At 45.7% G+C, this 21573-nt stretch overlaps 1 protein-coding gene across 2 annotated transcripts in view; it reads right to left on the bottom strand.

The window, feature by feature from the left end:
- Positions 1-15145: 15145 nt before the first annotated feature.
- The window catches only part of trpc7b (transient receptor potential cation channel, subfamily C, member 7b), a gene marked incomplete at both ends in the record, with an annotated part of 91976 nt that continues 85548 nt past the window's right edge, over positions 15146-21573 (bottom strand). The window contains 3 exons of one of the 2 annotated variants that reach the window (XM_083652330.1): positions 15146-15285; positions 15636-15711; positions 19127-19207. In XM_083652330.1, the coding sequence (XP_083508456.1) occupies positions 15146-15285; positions 15636-15711; positions 19127-19207 (297 nt within the window). The remainder of the gene's footprint in view (positions 15286-15635; positions 15712-19126; positions 19208-21573) is intronic. The other variant, XM_083652331.1, reaches the window with a different exon arrangement.

Here is a 21573-nt window from a genome sequence, read left to right as displayed (position 1 = left end):
TGCCCTCCTCTTGCCTCAAGAGCAGCGCCACTGGCCAATGGACATCATCAGTCATGTCTATACTGTAACATCATCAGTGATGTCACTCGAGCACTCGATGATGTCACATCACATATGCTGACATCATCAGTGATGCGAAGTTGAGCAATTGTGCGCTTAGTGATGTCATTCGAGCATGCCATGATGTGATCAGTGATGGTCACTCGAGCAATTGTGACGTCATCAGTGCGTGATGTCATCAGTGATGCGAAGTTGGGCAATTGTGTGCTGCGCATGCCAATAGGGCAGGCGAGGCCACGTAGCAGCTAAGCTGCACATACAAGCTAGACAATTGCATTATTGTTATACTTATTATTTTAATAGCTTCTCTTCTTGCTTTGTCAGTATCTTACGTTCGAATGAACCCAGGGTCACAGGGTCAGAGCCACCTCAGATTCAGACAAGTACAGAGAGAGAGAGAGAGAGAGAGAGAGAGGGAGAGAGAGAGAGAGAGAGAGAGAGAGAGAGAGCAGACAGAAACAAACAGGGAAAAGCAGACAGAGGGAAGAGATAAGACAGAGGTAGTAGACAGAGCAACAGAGAGGGGAGATAAAGAAAGAGACAGAGAAAGCCAGGTCCAGCGGTGCCTCAGGAGGTCCCTGAGGATCACCAAGGACCCAACTCACTCACGCAACAGCCTGTTCTCCCTGCCTCAGGGAGGACATACAGGAGCCCAAAAGACACAGCAGGATGAGGAACAGCTTCTTCCCCCAGGCCATAGACTCCTCAACAATAAATAACGCACATGCACACACACACAAACACGTACACACACACACACATGCACACAGGCACACACAAACACATGCACGCACACACAAAACTCGCAAAGTGTAGAGTGCAAATATGACAGACTGAATGTATGAATGTAATAATTTGATTGAGTGCAATATTTTGATATAACCACCCTCATTGCCATCGTAGCACCCTGCGCTGCCATTTGCTATTGATTCTTTTTCATTCTTTTTTCCCCTCCTGACTCGATTTCATATTTATTGCCCTTGTGTTTTTTTCTGTTTATTTTATGCTGTTTCATTATTCATATTGTTGCTTTTTCCACCTTGTCTTCTATTTGATGTTTCTATGGAGCCTCCTGGCCTAAGAATTTCACACGAGTGACATGAATATACAGAGAAAATAATAATCGCATGTGTGTGTGTATGTATGTATGTATGTGTGTGTGTGTGTGTGTGTGTGTGTGTGTGTGTGTGTGTGTGTGTGTGTGTGTTGTGAGAGAGAGAGAGAGAGAGAGAGAGAGAAGGTAAAAAAGAACAAAACACAAGCCAGAAGGAAAGGAAGGCAAGGTGAGTCAGAAGATGAATGGTGTTGTAGCGGCGATGGCTACGGTCCATAAAAGGGAAACTATGTTGTAGGTATATAAATATGCTGAGGGGAAATGTGTTGTATATTACGAGCAGGGACTGTTATAAATATACACCTCACTTCCTCTCTGTCGGTTGGTCTCACACACACACACACACACACACACACACACACGTGAAGACACACACACACACACACACACACACACACACACACACACACACACACACACACACACACACACACGTGAAGGGTGAATGGGACAATGCCTATAACACCTATCCCATCATTCTCAGCTGTGCATGAAAAGAGATGAATAGAGAGATTCAAAGTGGAAGAGAACAATGACATTCAAGAGGATGACAGCGACAACGGCAATGATCCAGACACTGCTCTGAATGCCAGGGTGATGATGATGATGACGAAGAAGTCAAGTGTTATGAAGTGAGGAGGAAGTTAAAAGATGAGGACATTAGTCTGCCAATCTCACTCCTTCCACCTTAGGCGTCAGCGAGCTATTTCAATCTCAGACTGTTATGTTAAAAACCGCCAGAGGTCGCCGCTACTTCCTCGCTACAGATCCCGACTTTCGCATTCTGCACTCTGCACGCAGGCACTTACTTACTCTTGACTTACTTCAGCTTGAAAATCAACCGATGCTGTTGTTGTTCTTGTGAGGACGGCCTAGCACATCTCATGGGACAGCTCCACAAAATCCATCCTCATCAGCATTGATGCTGTCTCTATGGTGAACATCGTTTTGCACGCTGCTGTGAGAAACCTCTCACCCGCCCATGTCTGACTTTCTGAATTTCCAATGCTTTGGATTGAACCATAGTAGTTTATAAAGCGAGTCAGAGAGATAAAACCTTAAGTTGTTTGACGCTTGCAAGGTAATCAAGCAGGCAATCCTTGACCCGTGAATTCCTTTGGGAGTCATCAGGCCTCATTTGCGCTGGCTCTCTGCCCACTATAAATCAAACTAACTTTGGCCCTCAGCATCAGACCTCAGCTGTCAACACTTCTTCATCTTCCTTCAATACAGAATGAGTTTACTCTGCTGAGTTCTCCCAGTGTGAAATCCATCTGTCGCTTATGAATGGCATTTAATTTCAGCTCCTGCAGGTTTCAAAGACAAACTAAATTACCTCCTCTCTTCACCGCATGTGAAAACACAAAGCTAGTTTCTCTGTATAGTCAATGAGTGGACCGGATGGATGCCTGCTCACATCTTCACCCTCGTTGTTTGCGTCATTGTAGCCGTCGACAGTTGTTACCGTCTCCGTCCTAACACCTGTCTTCTCCTTCATCATCATCATCATCATCATCATCATCATCATCATCATCATCATCATCATCATCATCATCATCACATTCAGAGCAAAATTGCCAAAGTGGCGTCTGTCTTCCTGTCTGCGATTTTGGTCACATTTTTGGTCCCACATTGTGAGATTTGTGATGAATTTGGTCAGTAATGATGTCACTGATGATGTCACAATGTCTATAACATCATCAGTGATGTCACTCGAGCACTCCATGATGTTATCAGTGATGGTCACTCGAGCAATTGTGATGTCACGGATGATGTCAATGTGCGGACCCTGCTTTTCTCTCACTACTGATCACTCACTGACGTCATCAGTGATGCGAAGTTGAGCAATTGTGCGCTGAGTGACGTCACTCGAGCACTCCTGTGATCAGCGATGGTCACTAGAGCAATTGTGATGTCATCAGTGATGCGAAGTTGAGCAATTGTGCACTGCGCATGCCAATAGGGCAGGCGAGGCCACGCAGTAGCCGAGAATCGAGCGTGCGATATTTCTAGGATATATTTCCTCATTTCTCGGTTGTGCCAGTTAATGCGCCTCAAGGGCCTGCTGAAAGACCCTGGAGTGTTCGTGATGACTTGTCATATCAATCCTTCCATCCATCCTGGACCCCCACTCTCCGGCTTTGGGGAATTGGGTCCCCCCCCCCACACACACACCACCCCCCAATATCCCCTTCATCCACCACTCCGTCAGCCAACTGACTGCTCCAGAAATGAGATATTGGCGTTTCACTGATGAAGGCCATTCATAAAATGCGTCAGCCCGATGGCCTTCTGATGCTTCCAGGCTTCCCGAGTGGTAGGAGGCGCCGGGTGGGAGGAGGAGGCACGTTAAATGATGTTGTTATGATTGTAATAAGAGCCGTACCTTCAGAGATCTACGGCTGTGATGGTAAGAAGGTGGCAGCTTCATGCAGGATTGTCCTTCGGCTCGTGTTAAGAGGGTTAGCTTGCTGAGGGGCTTCTGATGTGATGAGATACTGAGAGGAGAGACTCATATGGATTAAGGGGCTGATTGATGGTGTGTGTGGGAGGGGGTTGTGCGTGAGTGTGCGTTAAAATGTGTGTGAGAGAAAGAATGTGTGACAAGTGTTCAAGTGTGTGTGTCTGTGTATGTGTGTGTGTGTGTGTGTGTGAGAGAGAGTCAGAGAGCCTCCCTCTATGTTTTTACGCATCTATTAATATAAGCGTCAGTGTGTGTATGAGTAAGTCAGAAATGTAAATGGCAAATGTGTATGAACATTCTCACTCACAACTCGTCAGGTACTGACGAGTTTGGTCAGTACCCTGTCACTTGTTATTGCACTGGGGACATCTTGTGTTAACTTATTGTTATGATGAGGCAACTTAAACAACTTGGTTAAGATTAGAGAAATGGTTTGGGTTAGGGTTAAATAACAAAAGTGGCTTACAGGTTGGAATATATACGACCATCCGCATATTTATGCCCTTACTGGTCACTGCTTCATGTCATTGTCACACTCTGCATGGCGGCAATTCCGATGTTGTGATAGTGATGACAAAAGGGTCCAGGCATTTTACGCAAATATGTGGGTCAACCTCACACTAATTGCAACAAAACCAAACTCAACTGATTTTGTATCCTCAATATGTCCTCAATGTATGAAGGGAAAGTTTTGAAAATGACCTAAATATGATGGTAGCCTATGGAAGGCTTTTTTTTTTTTTTTTTTAATGTGCCATAAATCTCATCACTTATATCCTGTATGTGTTTTTTGCTTCAAGGAGAAAAAAAAAAAAAAAAAAAAAAAAAGTTAAAAAATAAATACCGTAAATTCCGGACTATAAGCCGCGGCTTTTTTCCCGTTTTTTGGCCTTTTTTGGCCCCTGCGGCTTATATAACGGTGCGGCTTATCTATGGATTTTTTCAAAAAAAAAAAAAAAAATCTCTCTTTTTTAGCACTCTTTCTAACTATAAATCCACTTTTGTTTTAATTTCCTCTCTTGCCCTCTTTTAACAACATAACATAACATAACATAACACAACACAGGTAAGCAGAAAGAAAAAGACGAAGCAATCACGCCATGAATGAGGAAATGACTCACCTGCTGGAGGCTGGAGATACACGGCTTGGGCTAAACTTTTACTCCGTGAAACACTATCGATTAAGTCCGACATCGCTCAGAGGTTTTGAGCAGCTTGAAAACAAGTTTGAAAACGTGCAGAAGTCCATCCACTCACTCACTAAAGAAACTAAGGCAACCGTGAACAGAGTTTATAATGCGGAAAAGCGCATCAGCGCACTGGAGGACAAAAACAACACAGTGAGTCCGAAAATGGATAAAATGCAAAATCGAAACCCTGCACACGCAGGTTGATGACTTAATCAGCAGGAGTAAAAGAAATAACATTCGCCTGATCAATGTAAAAGAGGGAGCTGAGATTGGTGACATGGACGCTTTCGTGGCAAAATCCTGTGTTACATCCTGGACCTGAAGGAAGGCGAGAAACCACCAGAGGTGGACAGGGCACACCGGGCGCCTCGGCCACGTCCAGACCCCGGCCTGCCACCGAGGGCCATCTTCATCTGCCTACTCCGCTGGCCCGACCGTCAACTCATCCTCCAGGCTGCGGGGAAGAAGCCCCTCACCTGGGAGGGTACGCGCTTTTTCGTCCGGCAGGACCTCTCCGCGTTGGTGCAACAGAAACGCGCAACATACAACAGCATCATCGAGTCAATGGATATCGCTTTGGCGTACTGTACCCAGCGAGACTCGTCATAACCATTGATGGACAGCGGCGGAACAAGAGCTCAAAGTGAAACTGCCGAATATCTTTTGAGTTGGACTGGTCAATAGTACTGTGAGTAACTAAAATAAAAAAATAAAAAACGGAATTCTCTCTTCTTTAGCACTCTTTCTAACTATAAATCCACTTCTGTTTTAATTTCCTCTCTTGCCCTCTTTTCACCACACCGCGGACACTGTGTGCACTGTAAAAAAAACAAAAAATACCATTAAAACACCCGCGGCTTATAGTCCGGTGCGGCTTATATAAGAAAAAAATAGTCAACTTTGAAGGTGCGGCTTATAGACCGGTGCGCCTTATAGTCCGGAATTTACGGTAAATAAACGTTTTTGGTAGCATCATATAGGTCATTTTCAAAAATTTCCCTTCATACATTTCCTTAACACTTTTTTTCCTTCATTGAGGACATATTGAGGATACAAAATCAGTTGAGTTTGGTTTTGTTGCAATTAGTGTGAGGTCAAGTGACATTTTTACTGGACTAGTACCCAGTGCTTTAAAAAGTGACGTCAAGGAGGTCCTGACGAAACACAGTATTTGACGAGTTGGGAGTGAAAGAGTGTTGTGTGTGTGTGTGTGTGTGTGTGTGTGTGTGTGAGTATGCATGTGTGTCACTAAATCTCCTGGAGGGCTTCAGGCAGTCGTAGTAGCTGAGCTCTAATCTCTCCTCCAAATCCCTGCAATCCCTGTCTGTCAGAGGCAGGCGAGGTCACGATCGCTCACCGCTTCGCCCGGAGGAGAGGGAGAGAAAGACAGACAGACAGACAGACAGACAGACAGATAGACAGACAGACAGATAGACAGACAGACAGACAGACAGACAGACAGACAGACAGACAGATAGACAGACAGACAGACAGACAGACAGACAGACAGACAGGTCGACCATCGACATATTGAGGTGGACTGAGGGGAGATGGATGTAGGGACAGGGATGTAAGAGCCACGATATGATAATTTAAATATCATGGCCATTTCATAGTTAATAATTTCTAGTCATAAAACATAGGTAATCTACCTAATAATTTGAGGACCGTCTGTCGGTCTCTGTTTCTCACATATCCCGAGAACCGTTTGTTAGATCGATTTCAAACTTGGTGGGTGCGCTGCTGGGGACTGGCGAAAGTGCAGTGTCAAATTTTGTGCAATTCAACCAATCAGAACACAGCTTTCACGTATCTCAAGAGCCGTTTGTCCGATCAACGTCGAACTTGACGGGTTCACTGCTGTGGACCCAAGAAAGTGCAGTGTTGAATTTGGTGCAATTTGTCCAATCAGGACCCCCATCCCATCCCATCCCCTCCACACACACACACACACACACACACACACTCACTCACACAATGCGACTCAAGCACACCTATGCATTCTTGTATAAGCTAAGTACATTGAACGATACAGAATAAAACATTGTGGTCTAGCGTAGTTGAAAGGAATTGGCCTAATGTTATGTCCTATTACCTGTTTACTTACTCCTCTTCATCCCCTATTGGACAGAAGACTGCAACGAACTCTCTCCATCATATGTTGTCCTTGGCAACGTGTTGCACCTCTTCGCATGACAGCTTCAGTTTGTTCAGCTCCTCTGTCCCACACTACCTATTGACTGCGGCAGTTGTTTAAAAGGTGTTATTTTGTCCACTTTAATTTTCACTTTGGTTTGCACAATGTAGTGTCACACGTCTTACCATCAGCCATGGTTACGGCAGGTGTATTGCTCAGGACCCAGAGAAGTGCAGTGCTGAGTGTGAAGTTGTTTGGATGAGCAGTTCTTCAGAAAGCTCCAAGCAATATCGGAGGCCCACTCATCGGCGTGTTCCGACTAGGCATGTTTTGAACGGGCACTACACTCCTGTATAAAACGTACAAAACAAATGCATGTATATTGGATGTTGATTACGGATGCTCCCTTTAATTGAGTGAGTGGCATCATGTCTAGAGTCGGGCAGAGAGCTGCGTTAGGCATGGGAGCACAATGTAAACAATTTAAACTGGATTATATCTCCTGTCATTGTCGTCAGCCTAAAGTTACCAAGCCTACAGCCTAGTTTGTGGCTTAGTTTGACATCCAGACGGAATGCTACTACAAGGGAGGAGGAAGAGGAAGACGAGGAGGAAGAGGGAGGGTTGGAGACACTGCCTTGCCTCGGGCCTCTGGGACAAATTACACCAGAGAGGGGATGTCAGTTATACTGTGTTGCTCTAAGACACACACACACAAACACACGCACGCACGCACGCACGCACACACACACACACACACACGCACACACAAACACACACACACACACACGCAAGCGCACACACACACACACACACACACACACACACACACACACACACACACACAGAGCCTGCAAAGTCCTATATATAACATCACAGGCATACATCTGCTCAGTCTCACACAGAAAACACACACAGACACACATATACCTGCACATAAACAGATGCGCGCGCACACACACACACACACGCACGCGCGCGCACACACACACACACACACACACACACACACACACACACACACACTCTCTCTCTCTCTCACTGTTGTTATTTAGCACTGCCCTCAAGGCTAAAGCTAATATCAAAAGTCTGAGGGAGAGCACTGAAGGAAATCTCATAATAGAATTTCCTGTGAATTTAAAGCACATCTCCCTTGGACTGGCTTTGTTGCTATGGAGATCGACCAGTCGAGGTCCCGGCTGCGTTTCTCTCACTGTGTGTATTTGTGTGTGTGTGTGTGTGTGTGTGTGTGTGTGTGTGCGCGCTGTATCTCTGCTCGAATCAGGTGTGTCAAGTTGAGGCATTGTTTTGGCATTTCTGCTTTCTAAGGGCCTGCATACAGTATAATACAGTACAGTACAGTAGTGATGGGGACTGGAGAGAGGAAGCACAGGGGGGACAGAAAATGCTGATGTGACAAAGATCACACATCAGACTCAACTCTCAATGTGATGAGTACACAATGCACCTGCACATTCTGCACATCTGAGTGTCCCCATGCCTATACAGTCATTATGGAGTTTTCCCTGAGATGGCACGGATTCATCCGATTCGCCCAAATGAAATTCCCATGATGGGTCTGGTCACTAGCGGAAAATGTTCTCCACACACAGAGTGACGAATCAAACCTGAAATGAAAAATGCTAAACTTGCCCCTAAACGGCAGTGAGCGAGTGAATGCTCCGTCCGGAGAAAGCTGGATTCTGCTTACTGTACAATATTCTTCACCACCTCCACCCCACGAGCCACTGTGAAGAAGACATTAAGTCCACGGAATGTGTCTCTCGCTGTCATTCATGTGAAGTTGCCTGGTTAGTGGTTAAAGCTCTATAGAACTTTTTTGCGGTGAAATATTCCCTAGTTGGAGCTGCTCTTTCCAAGCTCCAACAAAACCATCAATGTACAATCAAATCCTCTGCAACAGCCTGTTCTGAGCGGCGATGTACTGGATAGCACACAGATACTAAAGCGTGTGCCCTAAGTTGAACATACATAAATCAAAAGAAAGGTGGGAGTCATGCTTAAACACAACCATAGATCAGGCTCGGTGGGAAGATCTGTGTCGAGAAAGTGTGCCACCATTAATTCAAGGTTCAGACTTATTAATTATAATTTTCTTCATCAGCTTTATTATACTCCTCAGAAATTACATAAGTACAATAGTGCACTCTCAGAAATGTGTTTCAGATGTGGTACAACAGAAGGTACATTCTTACATGCCACTTGGTTATGTGTGAAACTACGGCACTTTTGGAATGACTTGTGTGACACCATGTCCTGTATTACAGGGGTCTCTTTTCCTTTAGAACCTGAACTGTGTCTACTTGGCAACTTCGCAGATTTGAATCTTAGTTCCAATAGTATTAAATTTGTGGAGATTGCACTTGCAGTCGCAAGAAAGTGTGTAGCTTTAACCTGGAAATCAGACTTCTCTCTCTCCTTGTCAAAATGGTTTTCAGAGATGAATAAATGTATACCTTTGGAGAAAATAACCTATGTTTTGAGAAATAGATACAATCAGTTCACGAACATATGGCAACCGTATATTAGCTATATGGACACGATTAATCTGCAACTGATCGATCCAGAATTGATGTAGCACACTCTAGCTGTAATATGTATACCCAACTACTACTCTCTCAACGCAAAGTCACTCACATTAAGTAATTTGTATTGTTTTCTTGTTTGACTCTGTATTGCAGGGCTTCCAGCCATATGGTTGGAAACAACTACTATAATGACCGTGAACTGTGGTGAGGGAGGGGTGGGGGGAAGGATTGGGGAATGTCTGTTGAATGTAATGTATTGTTATTTGAAAGTATGAAAATAAAAAACACTTTAATTCAGATACTAAAGCGAACGCTAACTACTGTGGCCACATTACCATCATAACTATATTAGGTTTTGTGAGTAGTATTCTACCACAGCATCTATCCCAAGCATCCTATTGTGCGTGTTTCTGTGTATACAGTTTTGTTATTGAGGTTTAACACAACAAAAAAGGCAAAAGTAAACCGCCAGTTGACAGCAGACTTTGACTGTACTGTACAGTGTTGGTCCAACTTCATAATCACACAGGGAAATGGCGGTTATAAACCCCTACCAAATCCATCAGTCTTTCTAGTGTTAAAACTAGGACGCGACCATGTAAGGTAAAGGTTCTAGCCCCCACTTTAAACAGTTTAATAAGGCCTTTTGGCCCTTGGGCAATGACAAGACTAGACAATAAACGGGAGTCTTTCAGCTGTACTGACAGCTTGAAACAATGCAGAGTCCACAGGGGGAGCTGTGAATGAATGCTATGGAGGAGCTGGGCTCTAGTAAACATCTGGTCCCATATGTTGGAACAGAGTGTTTACACGCCACGTGTGCAGGGTCACCCAATGCACACAGAGGTGCGGGCAAACACACACACACACACACACACACACACACACACACACACACACACACACACACACACACAGGAAAGTCAAGTCCAATTTTCTAAGGGCTTGTTTAGGTTGTAATCCACTGTTGAGGGTTGCTAGGTAACTATTCATTGGTTAATTGAGTGAACTGGACCGATGAGTAACAATAAATAATTGTGCTTGTGTGTGTGTGTGTGTGTGTTCACTTAAAAGTAAGCAGGGCTTATGGTTATGGCAACTTGGCAAGTCTCCAGGGAATGCATGTAAGTCTATATAAATACCCCAAAGGTGACTTAAGTAAGATTGTGTTTGTTAGGGTTAGTGTTAGGGTGTGTGTGTGTGTGCGTGTGTGTTGGTGCTGTAAGTGGGTTTGATAATGAGTCTGAATAGAATAGTTTGTCCCCCGTGGTAGCCTTCAGGCACTGGAGCGAAACCAAACATCTGGCTGCAGCTTCACTCTGTATGCACTGGCAAGGACACTGGCAGGCAGACACACACACACACACACACACACACGCACGCGTGTGCAGTCTGTGCACACACACACACACACACCGCTGATCAACCAGCCACTTTAGAGATTACTCTGTTCTCTGTTTAATTCAAGGATAAAAAATATGACAATATACAAGATTTTTCTTTAATCAACATTTCTTTCGTACAAGTTAAAAATACAGTATCTCGGGTAATTGTGACTATTTCTAAACTGTTCGGTTGTTAGACTGGTGCTATACACAGGAAATAGTCGCTCGCTCTTCCACACATACAAACAAACAAAGACACAAGTTAAAGTTCCATTACTTATTTCAATAAAAACTTCAACTCTGAACCGGTGCATAAAGCGGAAACAAAATTCTGACAGTGTTGGGTGAAAAACTCATATCTCGAAGAAATGATGAAAAACAGACTAGTAGGTTCAGAGAGCTGTCATCCAGTTATATGCTTGTACGTATCTGATTGATGTTTATTTTAACTGTGTAACTGTGTTGGTCAACTCAACATCATTAACTGAGGCAATTGCAAGTTAAAAATGCTGAAAAGCCGTCCAAGCGGCGCCTCACCATCAGATTATGGCGACCCTGGAAGAAGTACAGTATAGGTAGTTTTTGTTTTCTGCAGTGATTGTCTCGTCTCAATCTTGCAACTTGTAATTGCATCGTAATCGCTAATGGTGTTGAGCTGACCGATTTGTTAAAAGATCAGCCTCATTTCCCACTAACAAGAGAAGAATCAGTGAGTGCGTTTACATGCACACAATAAACCGATAACTGGGAATAATCAGTTTATGGCAATAATCTGATTTCTGCGTTTACATGCACTTTAATAATCCGACAATAGGAGAAACCCGGGTTTACATGATTCAGTCAATTAGTCGAATTTCTCTCCAGAAAGGCGGCAGTAATTCCGCGATAAAACAACAGAATATAGTTGCAAAATGCAAAATCATATTTTCGTAATTTATTTGTCCAGCGCAGAGGATGGTTTAGGTGAAAATTAGGTTGTGTATCTCGTCTACTTTACTAAAATTGGAATAAGCGTCGCTTTGGAAGTGCATCTGTCAATAATATTTCCAACTTTACCGAGCACACAGCACAGAGGCAGGCAGGTGAGGTGAATTAAGCACGTCAAATGTTCATGACCCAACGTCTGTTGAATTGAAATACTGTAGCCTACCTGTCAGAAAACGGACAGAATTTGTCACGGATATTAACGTTATGTGTGTGTTGTGTTTTGAACGACTGAGTCTGTTGTCCGTAGGCTACGTGTTTTTTTTAATCTGTCATCTGAAAAAAATCGTCACGCACAGATCACCTTGGACAGTCCAATGCGTTTTATTAATACATTCGTCATTCTATTTGCAATCCGAGACGAATATTCGTCCTCTCCTGTAGAATATCCACATTTCAACATAGTGCAGTGCAGCAGCGGTGCCTGTTAGGGACACCGGCTCTGTGCGGGGAGAGAGAGCAGAGCTCCCCGCTCCGCTCAGCCAGGGGCTCCGTGCACTTTCATCTCGCCAAGCCGGCTGTGGTGCGCTGTGGCCGGGGGAGAGGGAGGAGAGAGGGGCCAGTGAGTGCAGCGCATCTCTCCCTCACTCCCTGCATGCCTCTCACACGCTCCTGTGCATCTCTCTCCCGCAACTCGTACATGCGCAGATATATAAACCCGAAAGAAACCCGGTTAAGGTGTATACATGCAGAGAGAAGACCGAGTATTGGGCAGAAACCTAGGTGTGTTTATCGGTTTTCTCATAACCCGTTTATGACCATAAACGGATAAAGCTTATCCTTTTATGCTGTTTACATGACCACTTGAATAATCAGGTAACTCTAGAAATCCGCTAATAAACAGTTTATTGGTGTGCATGTAAACGCACTCAGTGCTACTGTATGTGGAAGGAATCTCTTGTGCTTCAACCCCTCCACAGAGGGAGGTCGGTGCTCTCAGAACAGGACAAAATACTGTAAACAGTTCAATGGGCCACTTCAAAAATGACTGAACCCAAAGAGAGGACCGGAGCACATGAAATGACTAGTAAATAAATGTAATAAGGTGCAAAGGACTGACGTTTCAACGCGCACAGCATCTTCTTCAGTCCCTGAAGAAGATGCTGTGCACGTCTTTTTTGAAGTGGCCCAATGAACTGTTTCCAGAAGAATCAGTGCTGTTGTCATGAAGCTACCGAGGTCAGGAGCTGAAAAGTACCAATACTAAACTTACAGTCATTTCATCACGCATACAGTACCACTGGATAATGACGGCTCTCTGGACCCTATCCATACATATGAGCCTGATGGTGTGATAACATTCATGTCAGGTGTCTCAGCTTGACGGCCGTGCATTTTTCAGCTTATCCAATTGGTTTTAACAGGGCTGAGAAAAGGCTTACAGTATAAGCCCGTGGGCTGTACAGTTTATTAGCCCATAGAGGGCTGTGCAATTCTTTGAAGTTAAAACAAGAAAATCACCAAAATTGTTGAGTTCCGAAGGATTCAAGGGACACCAGTGAAACGTACTATACACAGACCAGTGACATTGTCCATCAATGCACTAGGGCAGTGGTTCCCAAATGGTGTGCCTAGGCACACTGGTGTGCCTTAGGACAAGTCCAGGTGTGCCTTGGGATTTTGCATTATTGCAATTGCAAATATAGCCTATACAAAAAGTGGGTGTGTTGCTGCTTTGATGTAGTCATTTTTCAAAGTTTCAAATTAATTCCTAGAGTAATATATTTTGTCAAATTCTATTTGACATTAGTAAATAAAAAACAACATTTAGAGTGATAAGAGTAATAGGGGCTATTTTGCACCGATATACTTAAGCTATATAGGTGTGCCTTGAGATTTTGTCATGCCCTTTGGTGTGCCCTGGGCACAACAAGTTTGGAAACCACTGCACTAGGGTGCAATAAGGGTGCAAAATGGCAATATCATCAATGCAGGAGTTTATTTTGCAAGTACAGTACCAGTGTGGGCCTCATAGCAAAGCATCCTAACTACAAATATGAGCATCATAGAAGAGAATCTAGCCCTAATGATTGATAGCGCTGCGTTCAGGATTGGGGATATGACAGGATTGCAGTGAACGATGGGGCATCAATATTAGGTGAGGTATTGTCAGTTTGCTCTGCAGTTCAAAGCCTGGACAGCTGTCAGCTGACAGATAACTGAGATCCATGTCAACATCATTCATCATCAATCATCTGCGCTCTGCTGGAGATAAGAGTGTTCCACTGGAGCAGGATAAAAAAAGAGCAGCTAACCAGCCAAATGCGGAAGATACACAGATTTCAAAATGGCCAGAACATTTCCAGCTCATCAAAGCGTGTGGTGTTGCTGGGATCGGATCGCCTTCTAGCTTTTTTTTGTTGGTTAATGACCTTTTAACGAGCGCGTAAATCCTACATTTGGACGGCCAGCTGGTACAGAGAAGCATCCTGCTCTTCCTGGAATCCCTTTGACTCCGGCTCACAAGGTGTGCATTGTGGACTGAGGGGAAATGTGTTAATTAGATCGCCTGGTGTATAAAAGCGGCATACGGCACGTTGACAGGCATCACTATCATGGGCCTGACAGAGTGGATGGGTAGAAACAACGCCAGCCATTCTGCTGTCAACATCCAGCTGTCACAGTGGGGTTTTCTTCCAGACATTTCTCCCTTTCCCTTCCTGTTCTCGATTGTCTCCAACCCGCCCTTCTCTCTCTGTCAGCATTCTGTTCCTCTCTCTCTCTCTCTCTCTCTCCTCCTCGATGATGTAGTGATATCTCTTGTCAGTGATGTGGGGGCCTTCTAGCTGCGCTTCCTCAGTCTTCCAGCCTGAGGGTCACCTCTTCTCTCTCCCCCTCCCTCTATGCTCTTTCCAACCTGGGAGTCGCTCCCTGAAGACGTTGTATTTAATGAGGATTCGAACGTCAACACCAACTGGGTTTGCCTCACCTCTCACCCTTGACCTTATGCTCCGTCACTCTCTCTCTCTCTCTCTCTCTCACATTACTTGCTGCGTCATTGCTCGTCATACCCAAAACCCTTGTTTTTTTTGTCCCAAGTCACAAAATTTCACTGTCCAGTCTCTCCCCTTTCGCCCACTCCTCCCTCTCTCTTCCCTGTCTAACTCATAAACACCCTCTCACTTCCTTTTCTCTCTCTCTCTCTCTCTCGTCCGCTATCACGCTCTTAAAAATACCTACCCTCCCTTCCCCTTCGTCTCCCCCCCCCCCTTCCTCTCTCTCTCTCCTTCCCTCCTGCTCTCTCTCCTTCTTGTCAGTGCTGTCAGTGTCTCTTGGTGTTCTTGCCAAACTTGTCGCCGAGTTCCTGGATGAGGCCTGCCAGCTCCCCGGTAGCCTGGGACTTCTCCTCCAGGAGCTCGTAGCGGAGGCTGGAGATGTCCTGCTTGATCTCCTTCAGCTCACCTACAACAAAGTCACACACACACACACACACACACACACACACACACACACACACACACACACACACACACACACAAAACGAGCATGACTTAATATGCATAAATCAGAAAACACACAAATGAGCAAATGCTGACATACATGCAGATATGCACAGAAGCGCAAGGTCATAAAACTGTGGCAATTATTAAATTGTACAATAGTGCACATATGTACACATTTGGACACATCAATTACATACTTACTTAGTACTTAGTACTGTAGGGTATGTACAACCCACACATGCACACATATTCACACGCACACGCACGCACACATGCTAAAGTGGGCATCAATGGTGAGGAGATCTTTACCTTCATTGACTTCATCGTTCTCTCGGTCCACCTGAGCCTTCAGCACATAGCGCTTAATCAGACGCTTCATGATCTTCTACAAGGAGAGAGAAGAGAAGAGAAGAGAAGAGAAGAGAAGAGAAGAGAAGAGAAGAGAAGAGAAGAGAAGCAAAAGATGGGCGGAGGAGATGAGAGACATTAGGATTAGGGCTGCACAATGTCCAAAAATAGAAATAACCTCCTTATGGTTGTATGCATCCGCCACTTTACACCTTCCTATCCATAGGTACAGCCCCTTTCCCCTAGCCCCACCCCCTTCCCTCACCACACCTCTCTCACCACCCACATCCACCTAGCCACTCCCCCTATGCACCCCTCAAAACGCTCTCTACAACTGTCCTATCCTTAGCTACGGCCCATTTGCCCTAGCCCCGCCCCTTACTGATCACACCCCCTCCCACCATCCACATCCTCTTAGTCACTCCCTCGACCCACCCCTCAAATCTCGACTCTCTACAACCTTCCTATCCCTAGCAGACAGATAACACATAATGCCTCCCTCCGGCCATGCAGGCACGCATGTAAGCACGCACGCATGTAAGCACGCACGCATGTAAGCACGCACGCATGTAAGCACGCACGCATGTAAGCACGCACGCATGTAAGCACGCGAGCACGCACGCATGTAAGCACGCACGCATGTAAGCACGCGAGCACGCACGCATGTAAGCACGCGAGCACGCACGCATGTAAGCACGCACGCATGTAAGCACGCGAGCACGCACGCATGTAAGCACGCACGCATGTAAGCACGCACGCATGTAAGCACGCACGCATGTAAGCACGCGAGCACGCACGCATGTAAGCACGCACGCATGTAAGCACGCACGCATGTAAGCACGCACGCATGTAAGCACGCACGCATGTAAGCACGCACGCATGTAAGCACGCACGCATGTAAGCACGCGAGCACGCACGCATGTAAGCACGCACGCATGTAAGCACGCACGCATGTAAGCACGCACGCATGTAAGCACGCGAGCACGCACGCATGTAAGCACGCACGCATGTAAGCACGCACGCATGTAAGCACGCGAGCACGCACGCATGTAAGCACGCACGCATGTAAGCACGCACGCATGTAAGCATGCACGCATGTAAGCACGCACGCATGTAAGCACGCACGCATGTAAGCACGCGAGCACGCACGCATGTAAGCACGCACGCATGTAAGCACGCGAGCACGCACGCATGTAAGCACGCACGCATGTAAGCACGCACGCATGTAAGCACGCACGCATGTAAGCACGCGAGCACGCACGCATGTAAGCACGCACGCATGTAAGCACGCGAGCACGCACGCATGTAAGCACGCACGCATGTAAGCACGCACGCATGTAAGCACGCGAGCACGCACGCATGTAAGCACGCGAGCACGCACGCACGCATGTAAGCACGCACACATGTAAGCACGCGAGCACGCACGCATGTAAGCACGCACGCATGTAAGCACGCACGCATGTAAGCACGCGAGCACGCACGCATGTAAGCACGCACGCATGTAAGCACGCGAGCACGCACGCATGTAAGCACGCACGCATGTAAGCACGCACACATGTAAGCACGCGAGCACGCATGCATGTAAGCACGCACGCATGTAAGCACGCGAGCACGCACGCACGCATGTAAGCACGCACACATGTAAGCACGCGAGCACGCACGCATGCATGTAAGCACGCACACATGTAAGCACGCGAGCACGCACGCACGCATGTAAGCACGCACACATGTAAGCACGCGAGCACGCACGCACGCATGTAAGCACGCACACATGTAAGCACGCGAGCACGTAAGCACGCACGCACACATGTAAGCACGCGAGCACGTAAGCACGCACGCATGGATGGATGTTTTTTCTTTGACATAATAAAGTTCAAGTTGTGTGTCTGTGAGGCCTCCAGAGGGCTCATTTGCTCAACTTCCATTGTGACATCATTAGGGATGCCATCAATCCCTCTCTCTAGGGATTTCTGTATCTGAAACTCTGTCAAAGCTACCAGCGGGGTCGCAATTTGCGTGATTCCTCGGCTGCTGGGTGGCCTCGCTCGCAGCTCGGCTGCTGCGTGGCCTCGCCTGCTCCATTGGCATGCGCAGCACACAATTGCTCAACTTCGCATCACTGATGAGATCACTCACTGATGACACAATTGCTCGAGTGACAATCAGCGACCACATCATGGAGCGCTCGAGAGACAACATTTGCAGACAGACAGAGAAACAGACAGAACCCACCTACTCCCTTTTATATAAAAAGGAAGGATATATTACACTGCATTTAAAAATAATGATGTGATTTTTGCTGGGCTCTGTACAAAACAAGCATATTCCCTTATGTCTGGAGAATATGCTTTGTAAGCTGGGGCATCTCTGTAGCACCATAATGCTTCATTTATTTAACGATATGCTTTTGACACATTTTACTGTACCTTTATCAAAAAATTGCAGTTCCTGCGATTTGCACTAAGTTGGCCATATACTGCAACTTCTGCAAGTGAGATAATATTACGATGAGTTGTTCAACACTCATTAGGTTGGTATGGGAAATATTAGCGGAGAGGAGGTGGAAAGGCCATGTCTTTTATCTACCATATATATTTAATGACTAGACAGGTAGCTCTCCTCTCATTACCTCTCATATAGCACAATGGTTCAAATCTCACACACACACACACACACACACACACACACACACACACACACACACACACACACACACACACACACACACACGTGCGCTCATACACACACACAGACAGAGACAGTGAGGGGTAATGGTGTGTGAAAGTTGGATATTGATCTGTAGCCAGTAGGGAATGTCCAGCAGCTCCTTCTCTGGCTCAAGCAGTCAATCCCTGCATGTGGGCACTGTGGGGCCGGGTCAATAGGTGTCACCACCATACAGTGTGACAAGTGACATCTCAATGCTGTGTGTGTGTGTGTGTGTGTGTGTGTGTGTCCCATAACAACCACACAAAAAGAGAGGTGCAGAAGAAGCGTAGATTTCCCACAGGGTAAAGGTGAGAGTAGAATGAGCTGCACGCTCCCTCTCCCTCAAAGTGCTCATTAAGAAGCTCTAAGCATCCTCAGCCTCCTATCCATCGCTCCTCTCCTCACCTCTTCCTGTCTCTGTCTATTGTTTCTAACCTGCGGCTGGTGCTCTTTCATACTCCCCCCACCATTGTCTTTCCTCTATATCTCTCCCCTTCTCTCTCTGTCTCTGTTTTTGTCATCTTGCCCTGCAGCCACCTGACTCTCAGCCTTGCTTTCTCCCTCCTTCTTAGCTTTTGTTTGTCCTCCCTCTGGCTATCCGCCTTATGTCTGTGTTTTTCTCTGTCTGTCTTTCTTCCTGCTCATCCTTTGACCTCCGTCTGTCCATTCTGTGTTTTCTCTCCGGCTTCATTCTCCCTATGTGCCACCCTTCCCTCCCCTCTCTGATCATGCCTCTCTCTTACCTGGTATCTGGTCGGGTGTTTTATTGGTTTTCGAGGGAAGGACTCCTCTCCTGGTAGTGGGTGAGACCTGAAGCGTTCGGCCTGCAGAAACAGTACCAAGATGGAGAAATTCCAGTGTTTAATGCAAAGAAATCCACTTCATATAGTTGGTAGAGTGTTTTATCTTGTGCTCAGACTTTTCAACTTTCATTCCACGAGCTCACTTCTAGTTCTCATGTCAAAGACCTAGTTTTGCACCTTGTGTCGCACTATATACTGTCAAAAAAGGGATTCACTCAAGGAAACCTCTGGACAAATACCACTAGCTATTCTTGGAGAACAATTGACAAAGCTTTAATATTTAAAAACACACATTGATAACATGAATTCTTTAGGACATCTTGGAAGTAGGAATACCTAGTGTCCTCTAGACTAGAGTGGCCAGGAAGGGGTCTCGCGCTACTTTTGAATGCTAACATAAAGCTGATAATACATGTACAATTTGATAAAAAAAAAAAAAAAACTTTCAAAGTACAACACAAACTGTCCATTTTGCTGCAACTCGACAGTGCTGCTTAATCCAGGACCTTACTTCCTGGAACTCTTGAGAGTAAAAAACTGGTCCATTGGAGTGAATGGAGATGTCGTGACTCTTCTATATACACGGCTCTGGGAATACCTAAAGAACAAACCCAAAGCTGATTGGCTGTAGGAAGCAGTCCCCCTGGCCTGCTCACTGGTCTACTGAACACCACAACCAGAGTGCAGCTACTGTGTCTCTTTATGTGTGTGAGGAACACATCTATGTTGCAAACAGAGGGTTTTTAAGGCCCTGGTGGCCAAGCTTCAATATCTTTGTTTAATGCTCCCTGATCTGACCTGCTTCCTTGGCCTCTGTTTATTTACAGCACACTCAAATCCAATTTAGCTGCTCTTTGCCAAATGGAGGGATGAGAAGGATGTAGGAATTTCACAGACCCAGACATGGATAAATACTGTGAACATCTGCTCCCAAGAAAGGCATATTCCCCAAAGGGCATGAACTATACAGATACATAGAGCACAACCATTAATGTGTAGACTTCTGTATCAAAACCACATCTATCTATTTTGGCAAATATATTACCAGAATTATTTCACTCAATTTCTCTAAAATAACATGGCAGAGTCAGTAAAAGTGGCATGTTGCCAATCGCGGACTCGGTTCTCTTTCTTATGTTCCTTTGAAAGCAACACTGACAAAACTAGCTTAAACTTTCCGTGTCACTTCTCTCAAACAGTGGATATCTCATACATAAAACCGACTCAGAAAGGCAGCGCTGTCTTTTCTAACCAAGTCTCGCTTGACATTTTCCACACTCCTCTGTGGCTGAGTCTGAGCTCATGTATTGATCGCTCACGGCACCTGTCTGGGCTCTGCGGTTAGGCTGTCAGGGCGGCGGAGAAGTTCCGGAGCTCACAGAGGCAGCGGGGCGTAACCCATATTGTCCCCCCATCAAAACCTGCCCATGCATTTGCACAGACACAGGCAGATCCAATGGCCTGACTAATAGCATAGCCGAGGTCGCTGAGGCGAGCCACTGGAGCTGACGAATCATACGGAGGAAATGGCCGCAGACAAGGCCAGCGCTCTAAGATCGGCTCGGTGATAAATGGCCTTTGCTATTTTCTCCATGTAACACTTTCTTTTCGTGTGGGTGATTTTGATTTGGACAGACAGAAACCTTGAGAGGGAGGCTGCGGCGAGAAAGCGCGGAAATGAACGGAGGTTGCACCCCAGAGGCTCCGAACATCATGGTGTTCCAGAAGCTGGCGTCTTAATCTCTTAACCACAACTAGGGATGTAACGATAACCGGTTTGAATGAAAACCGCAGTAAAGATGAGATGAGATGAGATGAGATCAACTTTATTGTCCCAGAAGGGAAATTTGTCTTGGGCAAAAAGTGCGCGTAGCCACATCCTGCGTTACAAAAACACAAGAACACAGAAACAGGACAGACACAGCATTGCACTAAGACACAGTGGTGGAGATGCCAACTGAGACATGGCCGTAAAAAGGCCGATAACCGCACCGATTCAAGTTTTCATCATCATTAAAACCATGGTACTGTGATTACAGCGCTTTGAAAAACATGGTAATTACTGTCCATCATCAACCAAAGTTGGCAACCGTCTCCCAGATGCAAACATGCAGCCTTGGAGAAATGATTTCAGTGAGTGCATCAATCCTTTTTGGGTCTGAGTTTTCAATATAAAACTTGGTGAAATGATTTCTGTGAGTGTGCTACATATTAAAGAGGAAAGAGACAACGTGTTTGAGTCGCGCTATAGCAATATTTGACCTCCACTTTACACATAATGTACAAGCAAAACCACTGCACATTCTATTGGGTCTACTTAGTGAGCTTGCCCACTTACCCGCTTCACTTTATACTCATTGAAAATATAATGTATTTTTAAAGTGTAA

This window comes from Poromitra crassiceps, assembly GCF_964638095.1.
Source record: "Poromitra crassiceps genome assembly, chromosome: 15".
In the NCBI taxonomy this organism is placed as follows: domain Eukaryota; kingdom Metazoa; phylum Chordata; class Actinopteri; order Beryciformes; family Melamphaidae; genus Poromitra; species Poromitra crassiceps.
This window is presented reverse-complemented; position numbering and strand designations above follow the sequence as displayed.